General features: G+C 49.7%; 1 protein-coding gene across 2 annotated transcripts in view; it reads right to left on the bottom strand.

Moving 5' to 3' along the window:
* The window catches only part of Gas7 (growth arrest specific 7), a 227,887-nt gene that overhangs the window by 44,178 nt on the left and 156,037 nt on the right, over window positions 1-27,672 (bottom strand). For both annotated transcript variants that reach the window (XM_055594277.1, XM_055594278.1), the window contains exons 3-4: window positions 14,007-14,087; window positions 967-1,052 (exon numbers count right to left, since the gene is read on the bottom strand). In XM_055594277.1, coding sequence (XP_055450252.1) covers window positions 967-1,052; window positions 14,007-14,087 — 167 coding nt within the window. The remainder of the gene's footprint in view (window positions 1-966; window positions 1,053-14,006; window positions 14,088-27,672) is intronic.

The following is a 27,672-nucleotide window of genomic DNA, read 5'->3' on the forward strand; positions in this document are numbered from 1 at the left end:
CATCACCATCACCATCACCATCACCATCACCATCACCATCACCATCATCATCACCCTCACCATCACCATCATCATCACCACCATCATCACATGACCCTGTAGGCTGCCATCTTGTTTCCAGAGAAAGTATGGCAGGACATGGAGGCTTCCTTAAGAAGATCTTCTTGATACTTTGTGAGGAGATTACCCTGGCCCCCTGCTTAGATGCACCTTCTTGCTTGCAAATAGGGAAATCACAAGACATTTCATTGGGCCCACTTCGACCCTTGACTCAATCCCATGTACTTGTTCCTCAGTGGTCCCATGCTCATGAGAAAATACTGCTGCTACCCATCTTCTGACGTCACACTCGTCAATTGGGATGGCGAATGAGAGGGCACTCTGAGAATCTTAAAACTTATTCCCAGCTGGGAATGGTGGTATAAGCCTGCGATCCTAGCATGTGGGAGCAAGAGGCAGGAGGATTAAACAAACAAGCAAACAAACAACAACAACAAAAAACTAGGAGGCAGCCTGGGCTACATAAGACCCTGACACACAAAAATAAAAGCACACCTAATTCTCTTCATCCTGTATCCATTTTTATGCTGGGTTAGCGAATGAGATAGTCAGGTTCCTAAATTCCCTTCCAGGTGACCGAGGATGGGCACAGCAGAGGACTACAAGGATAGTGACCTGGCTACCTCACACTCCTAACCAGACAGGAAACCAGGACACTATTGGATATGAGTGTAGCAGAGTAGATCTCTCTGCCCTGACAATTAGGATCCATCATTTTCCAATCCAAGTCCGGCAAACCAACGGACTGCAGTTCTGCTAGCCATCGCTCCTCAGGATCTGTGAGGATGGCCTCGGGATACTTTCCACTGAGGGCAGAAAAGGGACCATGACTCGTCCCTGACTCCCAAGTGTGCCCTTCCTGAGCTAGGCACTCAGCGGCCCCTACCTCCCTTGGCAGCCCCTTACCTGGGAATCACCGGTGGACTTTCGGAGACTCATGTGGGCAGTCTCTGGAGGGTGCGCCAGGGTCCCTGATGCTTGGTGTCCATTCACTGTGGGGACAGAGACACAGCTCAGATGCTGCGGGAGGGGGCACAGACGGGCACCCTTGACTTCCGGCGGCGCAGCAGCCCTCTCTCTCCCTCCTCATCCCAGGGTGTGACAGGGACCTACAGCTAAGAGCTGGATGAGTGGAAAGCGTCCCTCCTGAAGGGGCGTGCTGGACTCTGGGGGGGACCTATGTCATCCTCAAGAGTGTGATGAGCAGACGCTGAAGTGCCGACAAGGGTCCTGTCTCGTTCTCCAGAGTCAGGGGGCTCCTCCACCTCTTCTTCTCTCTGGGAGACCCCTCCACCCTCCATCTCCAGAGGCTGGCACAGAAGCGAGGGTGAATATCCATTTTCAAAAATGTTTGGAATCAGAAATTGTTCCGATTTTGGACTTTTTTTTTTCCTCCCAGGATTTGAGAATGTTTGCACAGGCTCACACCAGATGTGTAGCCCCAGCCTCAAGAGCCAAACCCGGAGACACGCTTCCGGTTGACTGGATTTGGAGTCACCGGGACACACACCTCTGGGTGTAACTGAAGAAAGTTAAGTGGAAGTGTGCTTACACTGACTGAAAGATGGGGGAGAGGGGGCAAGGGGGCCTTAGAGCCTCGTGAGCACAGGTTTTCATTGCTCTCTTCTTCCTAGCTACCAGTGCCTGGTGACCAGCGCCTCACACGCCCTCACCGTGTCTTCCCTATCAGGACAGATTGCATCCTTCCCAGTGATGAATCCAAGTAAAGCCTTTCTTTCTCGTGTGTGTGTGCGTGTGTGCATGTGTTTCCCAGGTCAGCCTCTGATGCTGCTTCTCAGGGGCCTTGCTCTTTTGAGACAGGGCCTCTCACGAGGGTCTGCGGCTCATGGGATATGCCAGTCTGATGCCCACCAGGCCCCAGGGACTGCCTTTCCTCTGCCTCCCGGGTGCTGGGTTGTAGACACACGTGGCCACATTTGGCTTCTAATGTAGACACTGGATGGAGGATGGAGCTCAGATCTGCCTGCTTGCGCGGGAAGCTGTGTCCCTGCCCTGAAGCTGCTGTGTTTGGTGGTGGTTTTATCACAATGGGGAAGGCGTGACTAGTACATGCTCCCAAGTGTAAGCACACAGGTACGTCAGTGTTCAAACTCTCAGAGTTTGGATTTGGGGGATGCTCAGCCTGGGTAACAGAGGGAGGATGGGATGGCCTCATGCTCACAGAATTTGGTTCTCCTAATTAATGAGTGATGAACAAACACAAGGATCTTGAGGTTCTTGAACCTCAGTTTTCCTAAAACAGAAACAACTGGCCCCGGGGGCTCACGCCTATCACTCTAGAGCTCGAGAGGTTGAGGCGGGAAGAACACAGGGCTGTCCGGGCTCACACACACACACACACACACACACACACACACACACACACACACACAAATACCACTCACACATCCCCACTCCTACCCCCACCCACATACACACACAGGCTCTAAAGCCACACCCCTCTAGGACATGTGCTTCCTGGGACACACTCACTCTGCCCACTGTGTGCTCACGAGCTTTCTTTGGAGGGCTGGGGGAAGCCTTGACTGTAGTGTCTTCCCGTTGCTGTGCCTAACACAGTCATCACGGCCAGCTCCAGGCCTTGGCCTCTCACTCCTGGCCTCATGGGCTCACATTGGACCCAGACTCTCCCCAGATACATCAGCTGGGGAGGCCGTTTCTCTTCGGTGACAAGAAAGTGGGTGTGATTCCGGACACTCCCCAAATCTCCTGAGTCAGCAGACATCCAAGGAGGTGGTATGTGCGAAAGAGATGTGCACCTTCTACAGGACCTTTTTAAAAAGGAAGGAGAGAGCGGAGGGGTGGCTCAGAGGTCAAGAAGCTTGATGCTCTCTAAGAAGACCTGGCTTCGTTCCTGACACCCACACTCGGGCTCACGCCCAGTTCCAGGGATCTGACACCCTCTTCCGGCCCCTGTGGGCACCACACACATGCAGTGCAGGCGAAGTACACAGTTTAAAGCGGGGGAGAGAAGGAAGAGGGAGAAGGTGGGAGGGGAGGTTGCGGTTTTTGCTGGCTTTCAGCCCCTGAGAACTACCAGCTTGCACCCCCTCTGGAAACTGGAGGGTTATACTGTCCACGTGCCCCAGGCTGGCCGGGACTGCCAGTGGATGAACAAACATACAAAGAATAGCCAGAGGACTGTAGGAAGGCACAGGAAGGAACGTCCAATTCACAATTCTTGTACAAGTTCTGCAGGCAGGAAGCAGAAGAGAACACCGCTAGAAGTCACCAGTGTTGCAGGGCATTGGTGGCACACTCCTGTAATCCCAGCACTCCAGGGGCAGAGGCAGGCAGATCTCTGTGAGCTCGAGGCCAGCCTGGTCTACAAAGCGAGTTGAGGATGGCCAGGGCTACACAGAGAAGGCCTGTCTCAAAAAAACCAAACAAGAAAAAGTCTCCAGTGCTTCCTATAGAGAGGGCATTCCATTTGCATGCAAAAATGCTCCACGGGCTTGAACACTTGTCCCTAGCTGGAAACTTGTTCTGGGACACTGAAGCCTTTGGGACATGGGTCCTAGCTGGCAGTCACAGACCCTCTGGGAGAAGGGGCACAGAACTTGAGGGTTGCCAGCTAGCTGTACTTTGTGAACATGCCCACTACCTCCAGCCACACCGAGAAGATGGGAAAAATCTGGCTCCCTCGGCTGTGAGCTGCAGGGTGCCTTCCCTGCCAGGTTGGACCTCTGAAATGGTGAGCCAAAGCTAGGTTCTTTTTTTTTTTTTTTTCTTAGAAACATTGTTTCTGCCAAGTCTTCTGCCTCAGTGGCAAGAAAGATGGCGAGGGGCAGCTCTGAATCCCAAAGTCTTTGGAGTGTTTAATATGGCAACAAGTGGAAAAATTTATGCCAAGAAACAAGGTTTAAAATATTGTGTGGAATTACCTGTGGAGCTTTCTGTTTACCCTGGGATCTCCCCGCTTCCAAGGGTCTCCTTATGTATATGTGAATACTCCAGAAATCAGAAACATCTCAGGCCCCAAAGCATTTTAGCTAAGGGACACCAGGTCTGGAATGGGGAGGAGCCAGGGCTGAAGGTAACCATGGGCAGCAGGTAGGTGCCAGGGAGAACCTTTTCTTTCTGTGCCTATCTTCTACTGCTTGCTGCAAACAATCCAGAACCATTTGTGAGCAGGGAGATGCTAGCAGCCCCTGGAAGTTGGGCTTCTCCTCAATATGTAGGATCGGCTCTAGACTTCCGAAGAAGGCTCGGCATGCATGCGTGCGCGCGCACACACACACACACACACACACACACCCCTGGAGATAAGAGAAATTAGTACATAGCAGCCTCCTCCCATCCCCCAGTTCAGTGCTTAGAGAAGAAAGTACAGCGATTCTGCCTGGCCAGCTCCCCAGCCATGGTCCTCACTCAGCTCTCTGATGGTCAGCCAAAAGGTAATCACATCAACTCAACGAGAAAGGCAGCCAGAGAGGAGAATCCGGGACTCAGAAAGCATCAGAGAGTGAGAGCCGGCTCAGATAGGCCACGGGCTCTGTTGGGAAAGCTGTCCCACTGCTCAAGTGGGACACCGGAGAAAGCCTGCTCGTCAAATAGGACAGTGCTGGAATGGAGAGACCATGGATGCTGGCACGGGATGTGGTGGGCCACGCCTGCCATCCCAGCACGTGGTGGGGTGAGGCAGGAGGACTGTGAGGTGAACAGCCCCCATGGGGAACACCGTGCCTCAAAGAACTGCCTGAAAGTATACCACGGCACTGGAGACCTTGGCATACTGCTTGGACTCTGGGGCTGATCAGCAGACAGGAGTAAGGGCAGATGAGCTGCGGACTTTAATTTAGAGGGCTGAGCGGGGGACATGTGTAAAACATCCTACTCTGTAAACAAAGAGGACAACATCTGCCAAGAAGCCATGGGATGTTTGAAAAGTTAGCCACACTTAAGCCACAAATAAACTACCAGGGCACAGAAAAAGGCATAAATAATTCAGGCCACATTCTTTGACCAGAACACAATAAAAGTAGATATTAATAATGAAAAACAAACACACAGGGCTCCCAACCTCCAAACTTCCAAATTGCTGGAAGCTTAAAAAATGCCCTCTTAAGGGCTGTCAGGCTAAAAGAGATCTTAAAAGCATAATTACACATTATTTAGAAAAGAGTAAGGAAGAATATGTTAAAATGAATGGATAAAGCCTGCATTATAGTTTGAGGAGAATTCATAGCCTTAATTATTCTATTACCAAACCCAAAGGAACAAAATTAAATGGACTAAATATTCCCCCTAAAGATTGTGGAGGAAAAAAAAATAAATGACCTACAAAATAAAACAAGGAAAACAGGAGACAGGCCCCATGAAGGAATTAATGTTAAGAGATGGGAATAACATTGGAACATAGAGCTGTCACTCTCTTTCACCCCGCCTCCCACGGGGTGTCGTGTGTGTGTGTGTGTGTGTGTGTGTGTGTGTGGTGTGTGTGTGTGGTGTGTGTGTGTGGTGTGTGTGTGTGGTGTGTGTGTGTGTGTGTGGTGTGTGTGTGTGTGTGTGTGTGTGTGTGTGGTGTATGTGTGTGTGTGTGTGTGTGTGTGTGTGTGTATGTGTGTGTGTGTGTGTGTGTTTGGTGTAGGGTAAGAATCACAACAATAAGAAAAGGAGATGAAGTAGCTTAATTTGAGGGTAACCACAAATGCTTATAATTAGGAATCAGAACACTTAAGCACAACAAATACAGGCAAGAGTTTTGTTTTTTTAATGCAAGTGCGCACGATTTCTAATCATAGACTAATAAAATCCAGACCTTCCATGAGATTCAAATTATCAAAATGATTTCAAGAATACTTGAAATGAGAGGGGAAGCAGAAAGAGAGGAAGGGAAAGAGGAAGGAGTAAGGAGGGGAGGAGAATAGGGAGATATGGGGGAGGAGAGGGAGGGTCAAGAAGAGGGGGAGGAGGAAAAAGAGGGGGAGGAGAAAGAGGAAGTGGAGAGGGAACAGGAGGAAGAAGAGGAGAAGCAGCAGCAGCAGGAGGAGGGGATCTTTGAAAAGTGTACCTCCACTAAAAGGCACCAGGCCCAGATGGTTTTATGAGCTAAACTTATTAAATCTCCAAAGAAATAGCCAAACACAAGTTATTCCAAGACTCAGACACCCAGGCAGGCCTCTCAGCCTGTATATTCTGACCACTTTACACCACAGAGACAAATCATAGCTCAGTCTGGTAACAAAATAAAACGTTTTCTCTGAGCAGGTAGCAATGCTGCTGTTTTAGATCTCACTGGGGTACGATAAGCCCAGGTTGTTCCCCAGCTCTTTGAGGGCAGAGGCTGCCCTTTTGACCTGGACCCACTCCCTTCCCAGAAATCGCTAGGCATGCTCTATAAGCTGCATCCTGTCACCTAGCCCTGGACTCTCGGGCTCCCAGCCCTGCCAGCAGGCAGCTAAAGCCCAGGCCTCCCGCCTTTAATCCAACCCTTGTTCTTTCTTCAGTTCTAGTCTGTCAGCTGTTGGCTAATTACTGCTCATGTCAAAACAATTACTGGGAAGAAGAACTAATTTTCCATTCAACCATTTCTCCCCACACAGCAGTTTCCTCTTGACACTGTTGTGTTGCGTGTCCTGCTACTCCAGGCAGGCATGTTCAGGAAGCTTACCAGTGAAAATGAGAACTGTTAAGCATACAAGACCCCAGGGCCCCTGCCCATGAGCTCCTCACCTCTGGCTTCTAATTCACCAGCCACTGGCCACAGGAGAAATGAAGCCCATGTGGGGATTTCTAGGGCCTCCAGCCTCTGAGAGGTAATTGGTCAAGGGTTACTCAGCCGTAAAGACTATAGAACAGGATGGAGATATAAGAAAAACCAAAACAAAACAAAACATAAAATGCCAGACTCAGAGGTTTCTATGACTCAAAAGGGGGAATGAAAAGCTGCAAGCTACTGGAAACTGTAGTGACTTCAAAAACAAATGTAAACACGGGCACCCACACACTGACTTCCGCCTCATGGCCAGTCAGAGGGCTCGAGAGATGAACGTCGAGGAGAAGACAAGTGGATAAAAAGGAGAAGGAGGTTGATGAGGGGAGAGTGATAACAACAGGGGATTGGGAACAAGAAAACACAGACCAACTAAGTAACAAAGCCAGGCCTGTCTGCCACTGGGAATTCATCCTCCCAGGGGCTCTGCTTTCTATTTTCAGCCCCAATTCCTATTATAAAAAATCTCCTTCCTAGGTCCCAGCCTCCACGTTTCTGTTGCCCAAGAAAACAAAAGAACAGGACACCCTCATGCAACTCATTAAGCTCTGGCCTAACTTTCCATCTCTGGAATGAGCATAGCAATTTATCCTTCCCCTGTACAAGAACCTGGGAACTCTAGAGTTCACTGTTTTGGAAATCCATCTATCTATTCTTCTTCCTGTATTCCCTCAATCCCTCACATCCATCCATCCAACCATCCATCCATCCATCCATCCACCCACTTATCTACCTAATCATCCATCCAACCATCCATCCACCATCCATCCATCCATCCATCCATCCATCCATCCATCCATCCATCTATCCATCCATCCATTTTCCCACTCACCCATCCACCCATCATCCACCCACCCATCATCCACCCACCCATCCATCCACCCATCCATCCATCCATCCATCCATCCACCATCCATCCATCCATCCACCCACTTATCTACCTAAATCATCCATCCATCCACCATCCATCCATCCATCCATCCATCCATCCATCCATCCATCCATCCATCGATCCACTCATCATCCACCCAGCCACCCACTACTACATTAAACATAGTGAATCACTATGGCACTTCCCTAGCTATAACAGAACACTACTTTGGAGAGAATTCTTTATATATGTACTTATGTATGCTATGGATATCATGGGCAGCAGTGTCTAGCACTCTTACACACACACACACACACACACACACACACACACACACACACACATCTAGGGCAATAATGCAGACTTGTATGGAATTTGCTTTTGAGAAACACAAGCTGCAGATGCAGGGGATGCTAGAGTGGGTTCTGAGGTCAGCACCCTGCTTATAAGTGGGCATAGCTCTGCCTCCTTTCAGCCCCAGCATGCCTTGCAGGTACCTCTTCAATTCAACTTCTTCAGAGAATTTGGAGTCCTTGTTGGGACTCCATTCAGGGGAGTAGTTTTACAAGGATAACATTTTGTTCCAGAAACTTGTGCCTGGCCGGTTGGTCCTTACTGTCTTCCTTGGCTGTCTAGGATGTGGATTGTGCTCCCAGAGATGAGGTGTATGGTGCACTTTCTCCCATGGCCGTGATTGGCTGAAAACCTAAGGGCAACACAGTGGGATCAGGTTCTCCAAACTCCCTGGACAGTTATCCACCAGGACCATGGGTTACAAAGGCTTTGAGGCCCCTGACAGGGAGCACAGGGAGCACTGTGCTCTCCTCCCCTGGTGACAACAGGGAGCTCTGATTTAGGCTGTAGAGTAGGTTTTGAGCCCGACTGCTTGCTAGTCTGCCATGTAGGAGGGTCCTGCTCCTCAGCGGCTGAGGCATCCAGAGCCTCCTGACCTAGGGCTGAAGGTTAAGGGCTTGGAGCCCTGCAAGGGCCTCTGCCCACAGGAGCACAGCTGACTGCTGATACTCTCCAGAATTGCTTCTCAGGTTTCTCCTCCATTTAGGGTGAGGGCCTCACCAACCTCTCCCTTGTACCCAAGTCCCCTTGGGCGTCTGGAGACTAAAAGATGACCCCTAGCTTAGCCTAATCACTGAGGCTGGCAAGGTCTGTCCCTAAACCCCGTTTTCCCAAGCACCCTCCCTACACCCTACCAGGGCACCCTAGGTAAATAGGTGTTTTCATCTTTAAGAAAGAAAACAAGCAAGCAAGCAAGCAAACAAACAACAACAAAAACCACCAGTTCAGTGCACAGTGCAGGCCCTGAGGCTCAGGCTGGAGCTCCCTCAGCACATTTGCTCTGTTGGATGCACCAACCACTGGCTGCAGGTGGCTTTGTAACCAAATTAAAATAAAACACAAATGCAGCAGGGCTTCAGGGCAGCACCTCAGACCAGAGAAGTGCATCCAAGGGAAACTTGTGAAATCCAAATAAAGCCCGACAGTTAGTTAAGAGAAACACGTGAGGCTTACTTCCTGGTTCTGACAAGCTCACCCTGGGAGATTCTCACAGGGGAAACTGAGTCAAGGATCTGCAGGGTAGCCTGAGGCTGTAGCTCAGTGGTAGAGGGCTTGCCTAGCCACATGAGGCCCTGGGTCCCATGCTACCATCCCGTTCCCCAAAATTGAATTTGAAAAGAAACAGTGTACAGGGACTTTCTCTGCTATTTTTTTTTCCCTACTTGTTTGTAAGCATGAAATTGTCCCCCAAAAGAGTTTTAAAGTTATTAAATCAAAGTAAGTTAAGATTTCCATATCCCAGGCACTCTGGTCATATGAGAAGCACAAATGGCCAGTGGCCTTGGTGTCGGGTGGGAGACACAGACCGTGTTTGTGGCCCCCACAAGCCCTACAGCGAAGGCCAGCACTGCTCTCTGCTGTCCCTTGTCCTGCGGTGACTCAGGCACAACACTCAAAGAACGCCATTTCTTACTCTATTTTTCTTCCCCGTGCCTGATACTATTTCTCTCTCCACAAACCAATACTTCCACGGTGTGTGCTAAAGCACCCCAGAGGGGGCCTTTGACGTTATCAGCAGTTACTGAAAGGCTCTCAGGAGTTCTCTTGTGGCCTGAATGGCTTTTCATTTAGAAAGCCTGGCAGCAGGCAGCCCTAGCAAAGCCACTGAATCCACAGGACCCGTAACTCTGGTGACATTATGAGAGGCAACGAGGGCCCGATGCTGGCCCAGTAGTCACCGTAAACATCACCCAAGACTTAAAGAGAAGAATGTGCTCATAGGGCTCAGGTTTACGTCTAGATCTCTCCTCCCCAGCCAGGAACTTGGCTGTTTTTTTTTTTTCAAATAGCAAAAGGAATGAACCAGCCCTGCCTTGAGCCTGAAGACAAGGTAGAAGGCAGGAGGGCCCCTGGAATTAAAGCTGAGCTTCCCCCGCCCCTACCCCTGTGCAGGCTGGTGAGGCTAATCTGTGGTTTCCTGACATTGTTAAGTATCCTGTGTTTTCCTTCAGGAGAGACCAGAGGGATATCTGTGGTCAGAAAATGTGACTTAGTGTTCTACATTACACACACACACACACACACACACACACACACACACACACACACACACACACACGGTAAAAGCTCTCCACTGATAACAGAGCCCAGTGCTGGTACTGCTTGGCAGCTGCTCATGAAGCTAGCACTACTCACCCTCCCTTTCCCTCCACAGGCACAGCCAGCATGTTCTACTTTCAGCACCCCTGGTTTGGCAGACCCTGTCCCAGGCTCCCTCCTGTCTAGACCACCCTACCAACCAACCCCAGGCCCACCCCTCCCAGGCCCTTTTCTATTCTCAAGCTCACTCATGAAACTGGGATTGTTCCTACCTCAGGACCTTTGACCTGGCTGTTGTTGGCCGGAGTCCCTACCTCTCCCACCCCTCCCCGGCCCTACCTTATCACTGACCCTAAATCTTGTCCTAAATGTCAATTCTTCACTGAGGTCTTCTGAATCTCCAGTCACTGTCACATTGCCCTACTTTCACTCCTTAGAGCGTGCTTGGATTGCCTGGCCTGTTTCCTTTGTGCTTGTTTGTTCAAGTCTCCCATGATGTCTGTTCCCTAAGAATGGGAATCAGTGGCATTTTGGGGATAAAGGTGGTTGAAGGTCCATGAGATGGCTCAGCCGGTAAGCACACTTACTGGGCAGGCCGGACAATCCCTGGATGTCACAGTGAAAGGAGAGAATCAACTCCGCAGAGTTGTTCTCTGACCTCTGATGGTGTGGTACACACACACACACAAACACACATACACACACACACACACACACACACACACACATAAATAAAATTAAAAAAATAAAGGTGTTAATATGCTACCACTGTGACTTTCACACAAACAGACAAAACAGAAAACTCTGAGGTCAAGGCCCTGTATGTAGTGTCTCCATTGACAGGAGGCTACAACCCCAAGAGCTTGGGGATTTGTTCCATTTCCAAAGCAACCTCAGGTTCTTTCTGTGTCTGTTTCTCTTCCCACAATAAAATCCAATCTCCATGAAACTAAATGAGAAAAAAGAGCTAGAGAAAAACAAACAAACAAACAAACAAACAAACAAACAAACCCTGTGACCCCCTACATAGAAATAAAAGTGGACTTTTTCTTTACTCAGTAGACTTAGATTCAAATATAAGGAAAGAAGAAAATTGCATATCACTGGAACAATACCTGAAGGTGGAGGGTTGATAGAGGGAAGACAGAGGTCAGAGGGAGGATGGAGAATGGATGGGGGAGGATGGAAGAGGGATGGAGGGTGGGTAAAGGAAGGGAGAGGAGTAGATGGAGTGAAGATGGTGGGAGGATGGAGAGCAGAGGGAGGATGAGGGTAGAGGATGAGGGTAAGGCTGGGTATAGAGAATGGATAGAGGTGGGTAAAGGGAAAATGGGTGAAAGGAAGATAGGAGATGGAGAAGGGTAGGAAAGGAGAATGATGAGAAGCAGGGTGGATGAAGGGAAGATGATGGGAGATAGACAGAGGGAGAGAACTATTCTAGTTAGTGTTAATTGTCAACTTGACACAGCCCAGAGTTGTCTGAGAGGAAAGAGTCAACTGAGAAATCCTAGAAATCAGATAGACTTGTGGGGGCTTACCTTGATTGATATTTGGTTCAGGAAAGCCTAGTCCACTGTGGGAGGCACCATCCCTAGGCAGGTGGTCCAGGGCTGTGTAAGAAAGCTAGCTAATCATGAGCCAGTGAGCAAGCCAGCAAGCAATGTTCCTCCAAGGGTTTCTGTTTTAAGTCCTTGTGTGAGTTCCTGTCCTGACTTCTCCCAGTGATAGACTGTAACCTATTAGCTGAAATAAGCCTTCCCCTGAGTGCTTTATCACAGCAACAGAGGGAAATTAGAACAAGGGTAGATAGTAGAGTGGGAGCTGGAGAACAGATGTCGAAGAGATGTCGGTAGGAGGGCAGAGGGTAGATGGCTGGCTGGGTATCTTTACACTCCATAGTTAACACTTTCAAAACCAGGTCCTCTGCCATGATCACCCTCTAGGCTTCTAATATATGAATGGTAAAGAAGAGGGCTGGTGGGAGAAGCAGCATGGCCAAGACCCCAGAAAACAGGTTATAATCTCACAAACTAAAAACTTCTGCTTGCAGTAGACATGCTTGAATTTTCAAATACCACTAACGGAGAAAAGGCTTCACATTCATTTGGGGTACACTCCTCAGGACATGATATAGCTCCTGCGCCCCACAGTAGAATGGGTGTGAAACACAAAAGGAGATTTTACAACCGGAGACATTCTTCCCTGTCCCTGTGGGTCACAGCCTAGAGACTCCTGAAAGAGCAAGACCACTGCTGTGGGCAGCACTGAACCGATGTTCTGTCTCCCGGGACAGTTTATGAACTCCCACTGTTGTCCTTGAGCCCAGGGGCCTTTGCTGTGGGCCTCTCCTGTGCCCCATGGAACATTTAGCAAGACCCCTGGACCCTTCTAGAAGATGCCTGTGAGTGCCCTGCTCCCCCCCCCCATAGTCTTCTTAGACCCAGATTAATGCCTCCTACAGGGCAAAGCCTCCTAGAGTTGAGATCAGACAGGCTGGCAAGAGCATGATGTGCCGCGGATGAACGTGGTGGGAGGCCCTCCAAATGTACATCTGGGTCTCTTTCAGAACAGGGTGCACCCACCAAATCTCCAAAGAGAGCCTGACCACTCAGCCCCTTTGCCAGAAGGCTGGTTGTGTAGAACTCTAGGGCCTGAGGCTTGGGAAATGCCATGCTAGGTTCCTGAGGTGTGGGCAGCCATTGCCAAGGTCCCTCCTGCCCCTTTTCACCATCTCCCCATCATTTCTTGAGCCCTTAGAAGGCCAGCACACTTGATCTTGATGCTGTGCCAAGGAGTGCCCTTGACATGTTTCTAGGTGAAGGAGGGTCTGTGAATCTCAGGCTTCTACAGAGATCCAAGCCAGCCTCATCCGGCCCTCCATCCCCCACAGGTGACAGCACAGGGCACTAAGAAGCCTGTGTGTAGTGAGAGTAGTCTCTGAAGAAGGGACTGATGACTTGTGGACTCATGCAGCAATAAAGCCAGGCTCTGTGTGGAGCCTTTAAGACCAGAGCACCAGGAGACACCCGTCCCTACCCGCAGTACGCCATGGGAGGACAGCCTCAAGAGAGAGAACTTTGACTGCACCGAGGCCACACACTGCAATAAAGACTGTGAGGCAGAGGGCCCCAGACAGAGAAGTCAGGGAAGGCTGCATGGGGGAGGGAAACGCAGGAGAAATCAAAAGTTCTCCCTGTTGGCAGGCCCTGTCACCTTCTTAGCATCTAAGAACTAGACGGCACCTAAGACATCTCTGGACAATGCTCACACCTAGTAGAGGAACTGCACCTCCAACGCCGCCATTCAGCTGCCTCTGCAGAATAACTTGCGTCCTCACCAAGAATCCCATTTCCTTCCCAGAACATTCTGTTCAAAAATTCCCCTGTAAAACCCCACATCCTTTTAGCTTCTACTCCTCAGTGCTGGTGAGAACCATGTGGAGCTGCTCTGCCCTGCATCTGGAAAGATCTCTGACCTCTGACCTCACCCAGCCAGCTCTCATCCTGAGCACTTCAGGAGCGTGAGGTCCCCAGACCTGCAGCTGGTCCTGCCTGGGCATCACCACCATGCTGAGAAGCAGCCTTCGGGGACCTGGTCTGGACCGTCTCCAGGTCTGGTCCACAAGGCTCCACAGCAGGCTTCAGGACCCCCGGACCCGCAGTCTCATCTTCCCAGTAGTGGGTACATAGCCCTCCCACTGCCCCCAAGCTGCTGAGTGGATCTTACCTGTTGGAGGCAGAGAGCTCCTGTGAGGGCCAGGGCTGGCTGAAATCCCAGGAGAACTGCTGGGCCGTTCCCAGGTGGTCTCTGGTCAAAGGAAAAACAAGATCACTTTGAGAATGGCATGGCGGAACCCAAGCATCACAGAGCAGTCAAGGCAGTCACCTTCCTTCCTTACCTCAGCCCCACGGCCTTACCTCAGCCCCACGGGAGCCTGCTTCTTGCCTGAGCTCCCTACTCCTCACACCCAGCCCTCATGGAAGAGCCTCTCTCAGCCAAGGCCCTTCTCTACACTGTGGACCTGAGGAGGTGGCTTCCAGCGGAGAGCCTTCCACCGTCTCCCCACACCTCTCCTTCTGTCCCTACGGCTCCCATCTCTAGTCCCAGAATCCGCAGCTGCACATGGGGCATTTCTCCTCAAAGCCTGTGGCAACCTCAAACCCTGGAGCACAGAGCGAAGGACCTTGGCCTGTAGAAAGATGGTGAGCCCTGGGTGCCTGCTCTGCCCTCAGCTAGGTCGCTCGTTTTAGTTTTTGGAGTCCCTGTTCCACCATGTAGCCAGGGTGACTTGTGATTCTCCTAGCTCTGCCTCCCAAGTGCAGATGACAGTCATGTGCCCCCTCCCAGCCACCTTCCCTGGCATGTTCTGTGTCTTGGTTGAACGACATGCTTTCGTGGCCTTCCTGGTTGCCTCTCCCGGCACTGAGCTCTACGGGCTGGTCAGAACTTTACCAACACTACCGCTCAATTCCTGTCCCCCAGAGCGCAGGGCTGTGAGCAGGCTCCCCACAACATTAACTGGTGGTAAAAATAATACATTTCTGTAGTCATGTGTGGTGGCCCACATCTGTAATCTCTGCACTAGGGAAGCTGAGGCAGGAGAATCAAAAGCTTAAAGCCAGGGCTTAGCAAGATGGCTTAACAGGTAAAGGAATTTGTGGCCAAGCCTGGTGACCTGACTTTGATCCTAGAGCCCACAATGTAGATGAAAAGAAGTCTCCCACCCCCTCTCTCCCCCCCCTCTCTCTCACACACACACACACAGTAATAAAACAAGGGTTTGAAGTGAGTTCAAGGCCACCCTGGACAATTTAGTGAGACTCTGTCTGGAGACAAAACCTTTTCTCACTACATACACTTTGAGAATGTAGGAGAAAGCCAGGAGGAAACAAACATTACCCATAATCCTCAGAGGTCGGCACTCCCTACAGTTTGTTTTTGTTATTTGGGGGAATCTTTTGGTAGTTTTTTTGCCGGTCTGCTGGGCCTAGCCTCAGACTTGTAGTCAGAGCTTCCTATCTCAGTCTCTGGAGTGTCAGGGTTATAGGCGTGTGCTACTGCTCATGGCTGCTGACTGCGTGATTGTCTTTGAAAGAGAACATGATTTCCCTGCACTCTCTCTCCATGTGATTCTCTTCTTAGGCCATGACAGTGGCAAGGGAAAGAGTCAGCATCCCAGCTCTGCCTCTGGTGACCAGCACAATCTGAACCAATCTCTCAGGTACTCAGGGCCTCAGTTTCCCCTTTTGCAGAGTGAATTTTACAACAGCAACAGTATCGGCACCCAAAGGAGGCACAGCCACACTTCATACATGAGGTTATTTTTTTAAGAATTTAAACAAAATATGAATGGATATAACATAATCCAATTAAACTTATGTCACTAAAAAGGTAATTGTTTCAGATGACAAAAACAAAACCAGCTCCCTTTTGACAGCCTCCCCTGGCTGCAAATCCAACCTGAGTTCTCTCCTCAGCTTCTGCAGTACCCCAGACTAGCCACACCAGCCACCAAGACCCCTGCCTTCGGCCTTGACAGCCACACTTGGAACCTATTCTGTGTTTTAGGAGGCATGGATTGATTGAGGGATCCCGAGATTTGACTTCACAGGGTAACATGGTCCCTTCCTGCCTCAACGAGGAGAATGCAGCTAGACAGGGAGAAGGAAACACCCCTGAGCAAGCAGATGTGACGTAGGGGTCAGGCCTCAGGCTGAGCGTATGAGACTCTGGGTTCCATCCCCAGTACCACAAAAGAGAGGGAGCTTCCTGAGGAAGCAGACAAACCTCTAACCTAACTCCTCCGTAAGGAGGTCTCTCCCCCGATCTGCCTGTGGTCAGCTTGCTTGGAAGTCAGACTGCTACCCGAGTCTATAGCTTTCCTCTCCAGCTCTGGCCTCCTGGCGTCTCCAACCCAAGATCCAAAAGCAGAAATCACCTGCTCCACTGCCCCTCACCAGGCTGGCTGGGGGTCTGACAGTCCTTTGTCAAGGGGTCGCTGCTCCTCATGCTCTCCCTGCATGATCTGACCTTCCTGCCTCTTGGCTCTCCCATCCCAGGCTAGCAGGCTGCTGGCCTCAGAACTCTCCCAGGAAGCTACAGCCTGTCCTTGTCTGTCTGCCTAAACTGTCTTCTTGGCAGGCCCGGTTAGCCCGCCCTGGTGATTTCTGAACATTCCTCTACTGTTCTCTTTGCCTATTCCCATGCCTGGAGATCACCATCTTACGTATTTAAGAAGTCTCAAAGTGCCTCCTCTGCCATTCAGAGTTCCAAGATTGCTTCCTTTTTCTAGACCATATACTCACTTCCTTACCCCACATTAAAAAACAAAACAAAACAAAACAAAACAAAACAAAACAAAAACCCACTGGAGTGGGTGTGGCAACTTTCTTAGCACATCCCCCCACCCCTCCACCCTGCAGCTGCTCACCAACGAATTCCTCTCAAGATGCTGGCTCACCCTCCCCACCTGCATGGGAGGGCAGGAGACAGAGATGTTCATATTCTATGAGTCAGCATGAGGGAGTCAAAGGTCTAAGCAAAAATTCTGAGGTGCTCGCTCCCCCAGCTCAGAGATCTAGGTAGGGGTACAGAGGGCTCTCAGCAGCACACTGTTCACTGCTCGCTGTGTTCCCCAGGGCTCCTTCCCAGCATCCTCCCTGCTGACCCTTGTGCCTCAGATGAACCAGGGCCCAGCATAGCACACATTTCCCAGCCCTTGGATGGTCACAGGTTTTCACCTTGACCTTGTCCTTGAGCATGGCAGCCCTGGCTGCTTCATTCCTTCATGAGCAGTCCCTCAGCAGCCAACAGGGATGAACACTGTGACAGACCGTGAACAACCACAACCTGGTGTGCTTTTCCGCTATCTGTTGATAAACAGACCCCCGTTCCACCTACACTCAGGGAAGAGCCCCAGAGAACTGGGCCCATCTGTTTGTACTGCTGACTCCTTCCTCTGGTAGCTGAGGCTACTGACCTCACACACACCGTCTCCAGCTTATGTACAGAATCTGCTATTTCATCTTCTGGCCACCACAGGGTCCTAATTTTTGCCATTGTATATGCAGCCGTCTGGTACCTGCTAACCTTAGCAAGCTAACAAACAGGGAGAGATAAAGGCATGGCTTGAGAAGCTGTGCTCACTCCCACCCCCAAGCAGGAGATGAAGAGCCGGAGAAGCTGGGGCTCCTCCTCCAAGGAAGGCAGTGGGGAAGGGCTAGGACAGCGGTTCTCAACCTGTGGGTCGCAGAGCAGATATCCTGCCTATCGGACATCTATATTACGATTCCTAACAGTAGCAAAATTACAGTTATGACGAACCAACAAAGTAATGTTGTGGTTGGGGTCACCACAGCATGATGAACCGTATTAAGGGGTTGCAGCATTGAGAACCACGGGGCATCTTGTTGCTCAGGAGGCTGTTGGAAGTGTCTTGGAACCCACAGAAAGAAGCTTCCTGAAGGTGGATACTTGCTATCCAAGAGGCTCCTGGTCAGGGCTTCTGTCCCTGTACTCTCTGCCCTAGGCCACTCCCGGTCCCTTGTAAGTGCTGTATCCTACTTCAATCTCTAGCTGGCCTTCTGCAGGAGCAGGCCTTCTGCCTGAGGCCACAGCCCAGCCTATCTCCTGGCCTTGGCCAGATGTGAACTATGTAAGACCTGAGGGCAACTGTAAACCTGAAGCAGAATTCGGCCAGACCATCTGGAGGGGCCAGATGGAGAGAAAAACTGTGGGGCTCTGACAGAGCAATCACACCACCAGCACAACCAATCCTACAGGTGACGCCATCCAGAAGGAGGAAGCCATTCCCAGGACTTCTGCAATGAAGATCCTATAATCTCTTTCCAGTGACCAGGCTCTGTGGCCTGGTCCAAGCCAGACTAAACAGGTGGCTGAGAGCCCAACTTGCCCAGATCAAGGCTCTTGAGTATTCTCTGGGCTTCCATGATTAGGACCCTGAGCCACTCCAGGCAGCTGCTACCACAAGGGCCCTGGGCACTGAGTAAGTTGCAGTGACATCAGAATGGAAGGAGTGAGCTGTCCCTCAGGGACACCCAACCCAGTTCCCACAGAACACACTTTCCTAACTGTAGCCACTCCCTTCGAACCTTGTCCACTGAAACCAGGGCAGCCAGACACACACAGACAACTGGGCATGGGTGAAGCCAGCCCAGGGAGCTTGCTTTCTAAATGTAGGCTCCTCACTGTGGCTTACACGGCCTGGCCTTCAGAAAACAAAACTTAAGAGAGAGCCCAGTTGAACAGTTGAATGCTGTGGAAATCCAGCTTTCAAAGTACAGCTGTCTGCTCTTTAGTAAATAACGATTAAATACTTAGGATGATGAGTGAGGCAGGAGCTAGTAATTTGAAATAGTCACCTCTAGGCGTTCGTGCCCTTGCTAAGACTGCCTGCATTAGGGGCTCACACCTCCACTGGGGAAGCTAAAGACCCCCCCCTGGACCTCACCACTGGTTCCAAGTATTTGCCATGGGTCTACTTACAAGCCCTTGTGTCTTCAAGTATCATCCTTCCCCACAACGGCTTAGTTCATCTCCAGGCCCATATAGTGACTTTCTTCTGCCCTCAGAGGCTGTAGGTGAACTAACAAGCACTAGCCAGCAGGAGCCCTCCCCTTTCTTGCTTCCTTATTCCTTTCTCTTTAGTGCTTCCCTTGACCCTGAGACAAGGTCCTATATAGCCCAGGTTGCCCTTACACTCACTACGTAGCCAAGGATGACTTTGAATTTCTGGTCATCTTGCCTCCACCTCCTGAATGCTGGGCTTATTGTCATGTTCTACCATGACCAATGTATGTATTGCTGGGGACCCAACCCGGGGGTGGGTGTGTGTGCTAGGCAGGCACTCTACCAACTGAGCTATACCCCCAGCCGTGCCCCCTGGTCTTCTTGCATTCTCACTGGCCTTTGCTTAGTAGTGGTCTTAGCAGTGGCTTTTCCCTCAAGAGTGTATACCTGGTGTGTGACCGGACTCAGGCATATGGCAGTACCAAGACCTCTCTTTCTAGCCTCTGTCCCTTCCTAGTCAGGATCAGCGTCCCTCCAAGATGCTCAGCACCAGGAATGTAAGTCATCCCAGGAGAGCTGCAGGAGCCCCTGGCCCAGAACATCTTCTTCCCACCACTTTTCAGATGCTAGATCTGCAATCACTACTTCCCCAGGATGTGAGTTTGCAGCCCCAGGATGCAAGCCCAGTTCACTTTCTCTCAGAAACCAGCAGCAGTTCTGGGTCTTCCCTTTGCCCCCCGCACATGTGTGTCCTGGACCCTGGCTATTCAATGTCTTCTAGTTAGGAGCCTCTGGTTTCAAAACACCCAGTGGCCTCTTAAAATGAAGTGAGCCTTAAACTCCTATCCCAGCCTCCGAGCAGGAGAGACCTTCCTCTCTCTAGACAGCTGCCTGTGCCTGGAAACATCCGGTATCTCCCGCAATGGTCACAAAACACCTGAGACAAGTGTTCTTGTTTCATTTGGAACGAAGGAAACCAAGGCCACAGTAAGATGAGGCGTTTCTGAGACAGAATGGTGCCAAAGGCCACCATCTCCCAGGTACGCTTGTCATGTCTGAGTTCAGTGTTTGAGCCACTGAGCTGCAGCCAAATGGTGCTATTTAATTGCTTAACCACTCTTGCACAAAATCATCTCTTAAATTAATATAATTATGATTCACAAAACTTAGAGGCGAGGGCTCACTGTGTCTGGTATTGCTTTGTCACTGCAGGGACAACAACAGATTAAACTCCTGCCTTTCATCTTTGGCTTAAATTCTATTGATCAGGATATCTCTCTACTTTTACAATGGATAAACTATTCAGTCTTGCCAGGCATGGTGATACATGTTTTTAAAACCCAGCACTTGGGAGGCAGAGGCAGGTGGATCTCTGTGAGTTCAAGGCCAGCCTGGGCTACATAATGAGTTACAGGCTAGCTAAGGCTACATAGTGAAACCCTGTCTCAAAAGAATCTATCCATCCATCCATCCATCCATCCATCCGTCCGTCCGTCCACCCTCAATTTTACAGTTTTATATAAATATGTATACATGTGCTCCCAAACTTATGGTGGAGTTATGTTCTGATAAATCCACTGCGCTTAATACCCCCACAAACCCCACTGTAGAGTTGGAAAATCTCATAGTTTCAGGAAAACCTGTCTCTCTTCTCTTTCTCTTTCATTGTGTGTGTGTACATGTGTGCATGTGTATTGATGTGTGTGTGTGTGTACATTGGGCCTCCACATGCTTGCACATATGTGCACATGTACCCTTTCACACACATGTCCCCATATGTATGGAAATAAACATACACACACTTGCACACGTGTAGTTTGTGTGTGTGTCTAAATTTGGATTAATAAAAACTTTTCTGGTAGGGTTGGGGAGAGGAAGTTGTGCCAGGAAATAGATTATATTAGGCCTAGTGCTGGTTAATGATAAAGATGTTAAAGAGAGGTCACTAGAGGAGAACTGGTCAAATCACGTGGCTGCTGGATTCGTGGTATTGCTGGGAGCTGGTAGCAGGCAAGGTGTGTGTGTGTGTGTGTATGTGTGTGTGTGTATGAAGAAAGTCACTGGCATGTGTCCTTGGTGGCTGTATCTTTCCCTAGCCTCGCCCTGTATTTCCTTTCTCTGCTTTCTGGTAGCTTTGCTATAAACTGCCCTGCCAAGGGGATAAACAACTCTGACATCATGAGCCCAAATGAAGCTTTCCTCCCTTTACTTAATACAGCGATCAAGGAAAGGCTCAGAGAAAAGGATCTTTAAAGGAAGACACGGAAGAGGTTTATTAGGTATCTAACACATGCCTCTGATTACTCCAGAGGCACTTGACAACAGGATCTGTTTATTGTCTCACGTGGTTTCAGAAGGTCAGGACTTAGACAAGGGCTTAGCAGGGTGGTTCTAGCTCAGGGATCCCCAGAAGTTGGTAGATGAAGCAACGGCACCAGAAGCCAAAACTCACTGGTACTGAGCTACACATAATATGGCAGCTAACTTACCCCAGAGTGAGTGAGCAAAGAGAGAAAGCAAGGCGGAAGCCATAGGTCTGCTATAGCCTAATCCTAAAGTCATACTTGAGTCACCATGACTGCCTGGTCTCTATCAAGACCACTCTTGAAAGAGTCTGAAAAGGAAAGGGCATGAGTAGCTCTTCCTAGAAGCCATCTACCAGGATTGGGAAGAAACCAGCCTTCTCTGAAGGAAGAGAATTCCATACCCAAAGGAGAGGGAAGAAGATTCTAAGACAAAAACATGCCTGCTACCTTCCAAGAGCAGTGGAAAGGATGGTATGGCTGAAGAGGACATGGTGGACAGGGCAGAAGATGAGGTCAGAGGCAATAGGGATTGGTGGGTTTGCTCAGTGTGGGAAATGGTTCCTAAAGGATGGTTCATGGGGCCTGGAGCATCAGCATTATCCAACATGTTAGAAATGCAGTTCTCAGGTCCTGGCCTAGATCTGCTGAGGCTCGAACTGACAGGACAGGTACCAGGCACCTGCATCATACACCCTCTAGGGGGGTCCTACTGTCTGTCCAGGATCTTTCTAATCACTGCAAGGATGCTGGCTTTGATTCTGAATGGCATGCTTTGAGCAATGAAGCATCACGATGCAGCAGCCACCTCTGAGCTGCTCTGTTGGGCTGGGCCAGCACACGCCCTCTGCTGTCTTGTTTCTTTTTCTAACTAGCTTGACAATCTTGGGCTCTTCCCAGGCACCCTCTGAAGGAATACTAGAAATAGCATGTCAATGGCAAGAATGCAGTACAGACCACTCTTGGCAGACATCCATGGTGGCACCAGCTTTGACATCAAGAGTGAAGGTACCTGTGAGGTCTGTGGGTGTCTCTCTCAGCCAAAGGCAGGGGAATCAGGACACCTGGGCGAGGCTGCCCCCATGACCTTAGCTGCAGAACTGGTCTCCTCCATGCATCATTCCCATGAGAGCATTTGGATCATTCCTGAACCATCGAATGGCAACTCAATAAAGAGATCTTTACTTGGGCAGCTTCCCTGATTGTTCCTGTGCCAGCTCACGGCAATCCAACCCTGCTCGCATGCAGGAGTCAGGTCCTGCTGGCAGGAACAGAGCCTTAGCGAATAGAATAACACAAGCTCTTCTCTCTAGCCAGTCATCCCACTGGCCCCTGCCTGGAGAGAACCGCAGGCTCAGCCCTGCCAGATACTGAGCCATGTCCCAGCAGATGTTTGAGAGAAGTGTGTGGGCTCCCATCCGGCGGGGGCCTGGTACCTCCAAATGGACCCAAGAGGGCACACAGAGCTCTGCAGTTTCTGACCCACAGTGACCTTCGGGGAACAAGAACCCTGTCCAGAACTTTGGTTCCCTCCTCTGCTCCCCTTCTCCCTCCCAGATGCCAAGCCTCTGCCTCACCTATCCCACCTTTGTTTTCATCTCTTCATAGAGCACATCTCCCAGGGAAGGAGGTGAGGGAGTGTCCCTCTTACCACACCAGGAATAAAGATGAGCTAGGGTGCTTTCTTTAGCATTGTTGAGCTGTTGGGGTATCCCTTTGTGAGCCTGAAACATCTTTAGTGATCCCTGCTTCCCACTGCCCCTGCAGCTCACAAGACCATTGTAAAACTCTGGGATACACGGGGGCGGGAGATCTATGCTTACAGAAGATAGAGGTTGAGGGCAACAGCTCGGTGACTCAGAGGCTCCTGCGCCACTTTGACACGTCCAGCTCTGAACTGCCCCAGGCTGCACAGCGGTCTGGAGATGGGCAGGACTTGCAGCGCTACACAGACACTGAGAGACCCTGAGAGCATGTAATGGGGGCTTGCCTGCCCTCTGGGGTGGCAGAGCAGCGCCGGGGTTGAGTGCAGTGTGGGAAGAGCGTGTCTTGCCACTGAGGCGATGGGTGTGTGCGGCCAACAGGCAGTTCACAGCTATTAGGCCCCATGTTACGGTTGGGAAAACTGGAGGCAGGCCCCAAGAAGGAAACCTTCTCTAATCCCAAACCTGATATTCCCAGACCAGAGCCTAAACTTGGTACCTAGTGCTCCAGGCTCATTTCCTGAAGCCACTTTTGCATTAAAATCACCTGGGCCATTGGTTTGGAATGCTGATTCCTAGGCCCTGGGTCTAGAGATTAGGTTTAGTCCAAGGAAATGTAACCCAGAAACCATTGTTTTTATTTTGCAATCTCAGTGATGATGAGTCAGCTATGGGGAAAACCCAGGCAGCCTATCGTAAAATCATCATGGAATCCTGTCACTGGCAGGGCCAGACAGGCCCCTCGGGTGGGTCAGACTTAGGATGAGGTAAGATACATAGTGGAAATATAGGGTAATCTGGGGAACCTCCAAGTGCTCACTGTATCCATTCCAATCTTTTAAAACTACCAAGGTCACAGTATCTGTCACCAGAGAGTCCCTGTCTGCATGAGGCTTTGCTCTCTGTTGTAGGGCCCAAGAACATTTTACCAATGGAGTCCTGAGAACTCACAGCAAGCCGGAGTTCCCAGAGTCTGTCCCGTGACAGCTGAGCATGAGGAGAGAGAAAGTGAGCACTGTGGGCATGGAGAAGGCACTCCAGAGGCAGGGGGTACTTTCATTCTGACTGGGTAGAGTCCCTGTGACCCAGTGGCCCAGCCGCTGTTGTCCAGGTTTCCTCAACATTGGAAAAGGACACGAGAACTTCCAGAGTAACTCGAAGTTTCTTCTCACCTTGTCTACACCCCCCTTTCCTTCCCCTCCCACCACTGCTGATGCCCTCTGAGAGCTGAGACTGTCTGTTAGGTCAACCTGTGCCTTGCAGAGTGAAGCAGGTAATCAGGATGGGTTTGATGAATGAATAAAGACTCAGATCAACACAACCATTACAACTCAGTCCTAATGGCTGATTTAAAAATGACATGCCTTCATGTATGTATAGATAGAAAAATACGAAGACAGAACAAGATGGAGCTAGGGAACACAGAGAGCACCCCATTTTCTTCTTGGTATGTGAATTACAAAAAGGCACAGCTCTGTTTCAAAAGTGCCAAAGACCTGGGTTATATCTCAGTGGTACAGTGCCTGCCTTCCAAGTTAGAAGGCCATCCACTCAGTACCAGCATGTCAAATGAAGAAATACATGAAAGAGTAAAGGACATTCATGGGTAGTTTACAGAAAAATACAACAGGTTAGCACGATCAGCAAATAAGAAAGGCTCTTAATCTTCCTCAGAACTGGAGGAACATAAACTAAAAAACATCACATTTTTATTCACGGGATAAATGAGGGTCTTCTGAAGTGACCACTCTTAATGCAGCTCTGTAGAAGCGGGGTAGGGAAGGGGCTGACTCTTCTGGAAAGACTGTTTGGAAGTACCTGCCAAATTCTTTTTGACTGAACAACAGTTCTAGGTTTTTTTTTTTTTTAAATTTTCCTTTAGTATTTTCTTGCTAGAGTAGAAAAGCCCCTGAGAGTCGGTCCAAGCGTCCATCCTCTGGGGAGTAACTGTGTACTGACAGAATGGCATTCCCCGATGTGAGAGTGAGGAAGGCACATTGCTGTGCATACAAAAGTTGTCACCTTCACAAGACGGAAAAGCATGTGCTGCTTTAGGTACAGAAACTGCTGACAGAACACGCTCAAAAACGTGTCCTGGAAATGGAACCAAAGTCAGGTGACTACTTGCACAGTACACCCACCTGCAGGCATCGCTACAAACAGCGGCCCCCCTTTTGTGCACAGTTTTACTCACTATGGCTTTGTTTACCTAAGGCCAGCCATGACCCAAAAAACGTTAAATAGGAAACTCCAGAAATAAGCAAATCACAGGCTTAAAACTGCACGTCGTGTTAAGTAGCACGACGCAACCTCGCACTACGTCGTCTGCCTCACCCTGGGTGGACTCACGCCTGTGTGCAGCAGATCCCACACTGCGTGTACAAGCCATCCCCTAGCGATCGGCTGCCCCTGCCTGAGTGACTCTCATTTCGTTTGACGCCTTCTCTGGAGTTCGTGGGTAGGGATTCTAAACTTTCCAATGTGCTCAGGAGAAGCCAGGACCTGCTTTCTTTAAGGGAACAGGTGAGACGGCTGGGCAGGGTGGAAACCTGCACCGCATTGGCACAGGAATAAAGAAGACCAGGGAATGAAAGGGACAGCAGACCCGGGCAGACAGAACCAGTTCCTGTCAGTCGACAGGTGCTTTCCAGGGCCCTGCTGAGAGCTAATTGGCAAATGTCGTCTGAACAACAGGCAAAATAGAAAGCTATTTCTTGCACATCTTTTGAAATTAATTTCCATGTGGATTAAACTGATCCAGAAGTGATGGGAGGCTTTTCAGAGGCCACAAGACATGGAAGAAATGTCATGGTGTTTTGTGGGTAGGTGCCTTTTTGAGTATAGCATCAAAGAGGAGAAATCATAAAAACTGGCTAATCTATATATAAAAATTAAGTTAAGATATGACAGTCAGGGCCCTGGGAGAGGGCTCAGTGGTTATGGTATTTGCCACCCAAGGAAGAATACCAGAGTTTGGATGCCTGGAACCTACATAAATGCCAGAAGGGTGTGGCAGCTAGCCTGTAGTCCCAGCTCAGAAGGAGGATCCAGGGGACCCTAGAGCAAGCTCTGAGTTTGACTGGGAGACCTTGACTTAAAGATCAAGGTAAAACAATGATGGAGAAATATTCCTGCATCAAATTAGGGCCTCCACATGCATGGGCACACACATTCATGCTCACCTTTACATATGTGTTCAAACACATGCAAACATGCACACATATGCCCACTGTACACACATAAATATGAAATGGATGAAGAATTATGGGACATTGTAACAGTTAAAAACATTTCCTGTATGTGATGGAGACCTTTCTCTAAGGACTCCCATGATGCCTCATGCCTGTAGACCCAGAACTCAGAGGATAATTCATGTGAGTCTTGAGTATAAACCCAGACTATTTTCCCAGCCAAACCCTACCTCAGTCAGCCAGTCGATCAATCTGAGCGAACTCTCGTAGAGTGTGGGCATGGCTAGTGGAATCAGCCAAGAGTCCCACAGAGCAGAGCCTGCAATGACTACCTCCCACTGCTGGTTTTTCTAAATGGCTCCTGAAGAATGAAAGGAAAGTTCAAAGAGAGATGGAGAGTACAAGGCACCCCATAGCCCTAGGCATGGGGACTAATTTTCCAGTCTTCTTATTAGAGACCCTCAAAGCCTCTGCCAACTACCCTTCTTAAAAGCTTCTTAAGTAGCTTTCTGGTCCTCTGATGAGACCAATCTAGCCTGAGGGCAGACACAAGCCCTACTGCCCTGAATACAGTCAACCCACCCAGGGGCATCAGATTGGGTCTAGAATATTCTTCCATGACCCTGTCTCAGGGAGGGTGTCCATGACTTCTCTACCAAAAATCACATGGCTCGACTCCTCTCATAAGGCAGTATTGCCTACTTACAGGCGGCACCTTGTTGAGTTGTTTGTTTTCTGAGAAACACAGCATTTATTCACATCCGCCGCTCTGCCTTGCTAGTCCTCGTGTAGAAGACTTTCCAGTAAAAGGTGTGACGTTATGTTTATAAATAGTGCCCAAAGCTGCTGAGAGTGTTGCTCTTCACAGACAAGAGGAGATTGTCAGAAAGAACTAAAATTAGTTTGGGAACCAGAAATAATTGACAGTCTCCTCTAAGCACAGCTGAACAGGTGCTTGCAAACATATTGGGTTACCAGTGAGCTGTTCCAACTGACAGGCAGAGCTCCCCATGCTCCCTGAAGAGTACAGGACTCAGTGTCCCCTTGATGCCGCCATCTTGGATCCCAGATATAGCCCATGACAGCTCAGTGTCCAAGAGGGTTCCCTAGTAATGGTAACAGGGGCTGTCTCTGACATGAACTCAGTGTCTGGCTCTTTGATCACCTCCCCCCAAGGGGGTGGGGGGCAGCCTTACCAGGCCACAGAGGAAGACAATGCAGCCAGTCCTGATGAGATCTGATAGGATAGAGTCAGATGGAAGGGGAGGAGGACCTCCCGTATCAGTGGACTGGGAAGGGGCATGGGAGGAAAAGAGGGAGGGAGGGCAGGATTGGGAGGGCAGGAAGGAGGGGGCTACAGCTGGGATACAAAGTGAATAAATTGTAATAAATAAAAAATAAAAAGAGTACAAGACCCTTCCTAATCCTAAGTAGTACTTCAAAAGGTACAGAAATTCCCAGCCAAAAACCTATTCTCACACTGTTTTCTAACATCAAGAAAAGGCACTGGGGACAGAGGAGACACAGCATGCTGATGGAATGAGGGACTTTAGAGTCAAATGAAGAAAGAATCCCAGGAAATGGCCAAAACAGATTCAAAGCCCTCTCTGTAAAGAGGTAATAAGAATAAGAATAAGAATAAGAATAAGAATAAGAATAAGAATAA

This window comes from Psammomys obesus, unplaced genomic scaffold, assembly GCF_907164565.1.
Source record: "Psammomys obesus unplaced genomic scaffold, mPsaObe1.curated_primary_1811, whole genome shotgun sequence".
NCBI classification, from domain to species: Eukaryota; Metazoa; Chordata; class Mammalia; order Rodentia; family Muridae; genus Psammomys; species Psammomys obesus.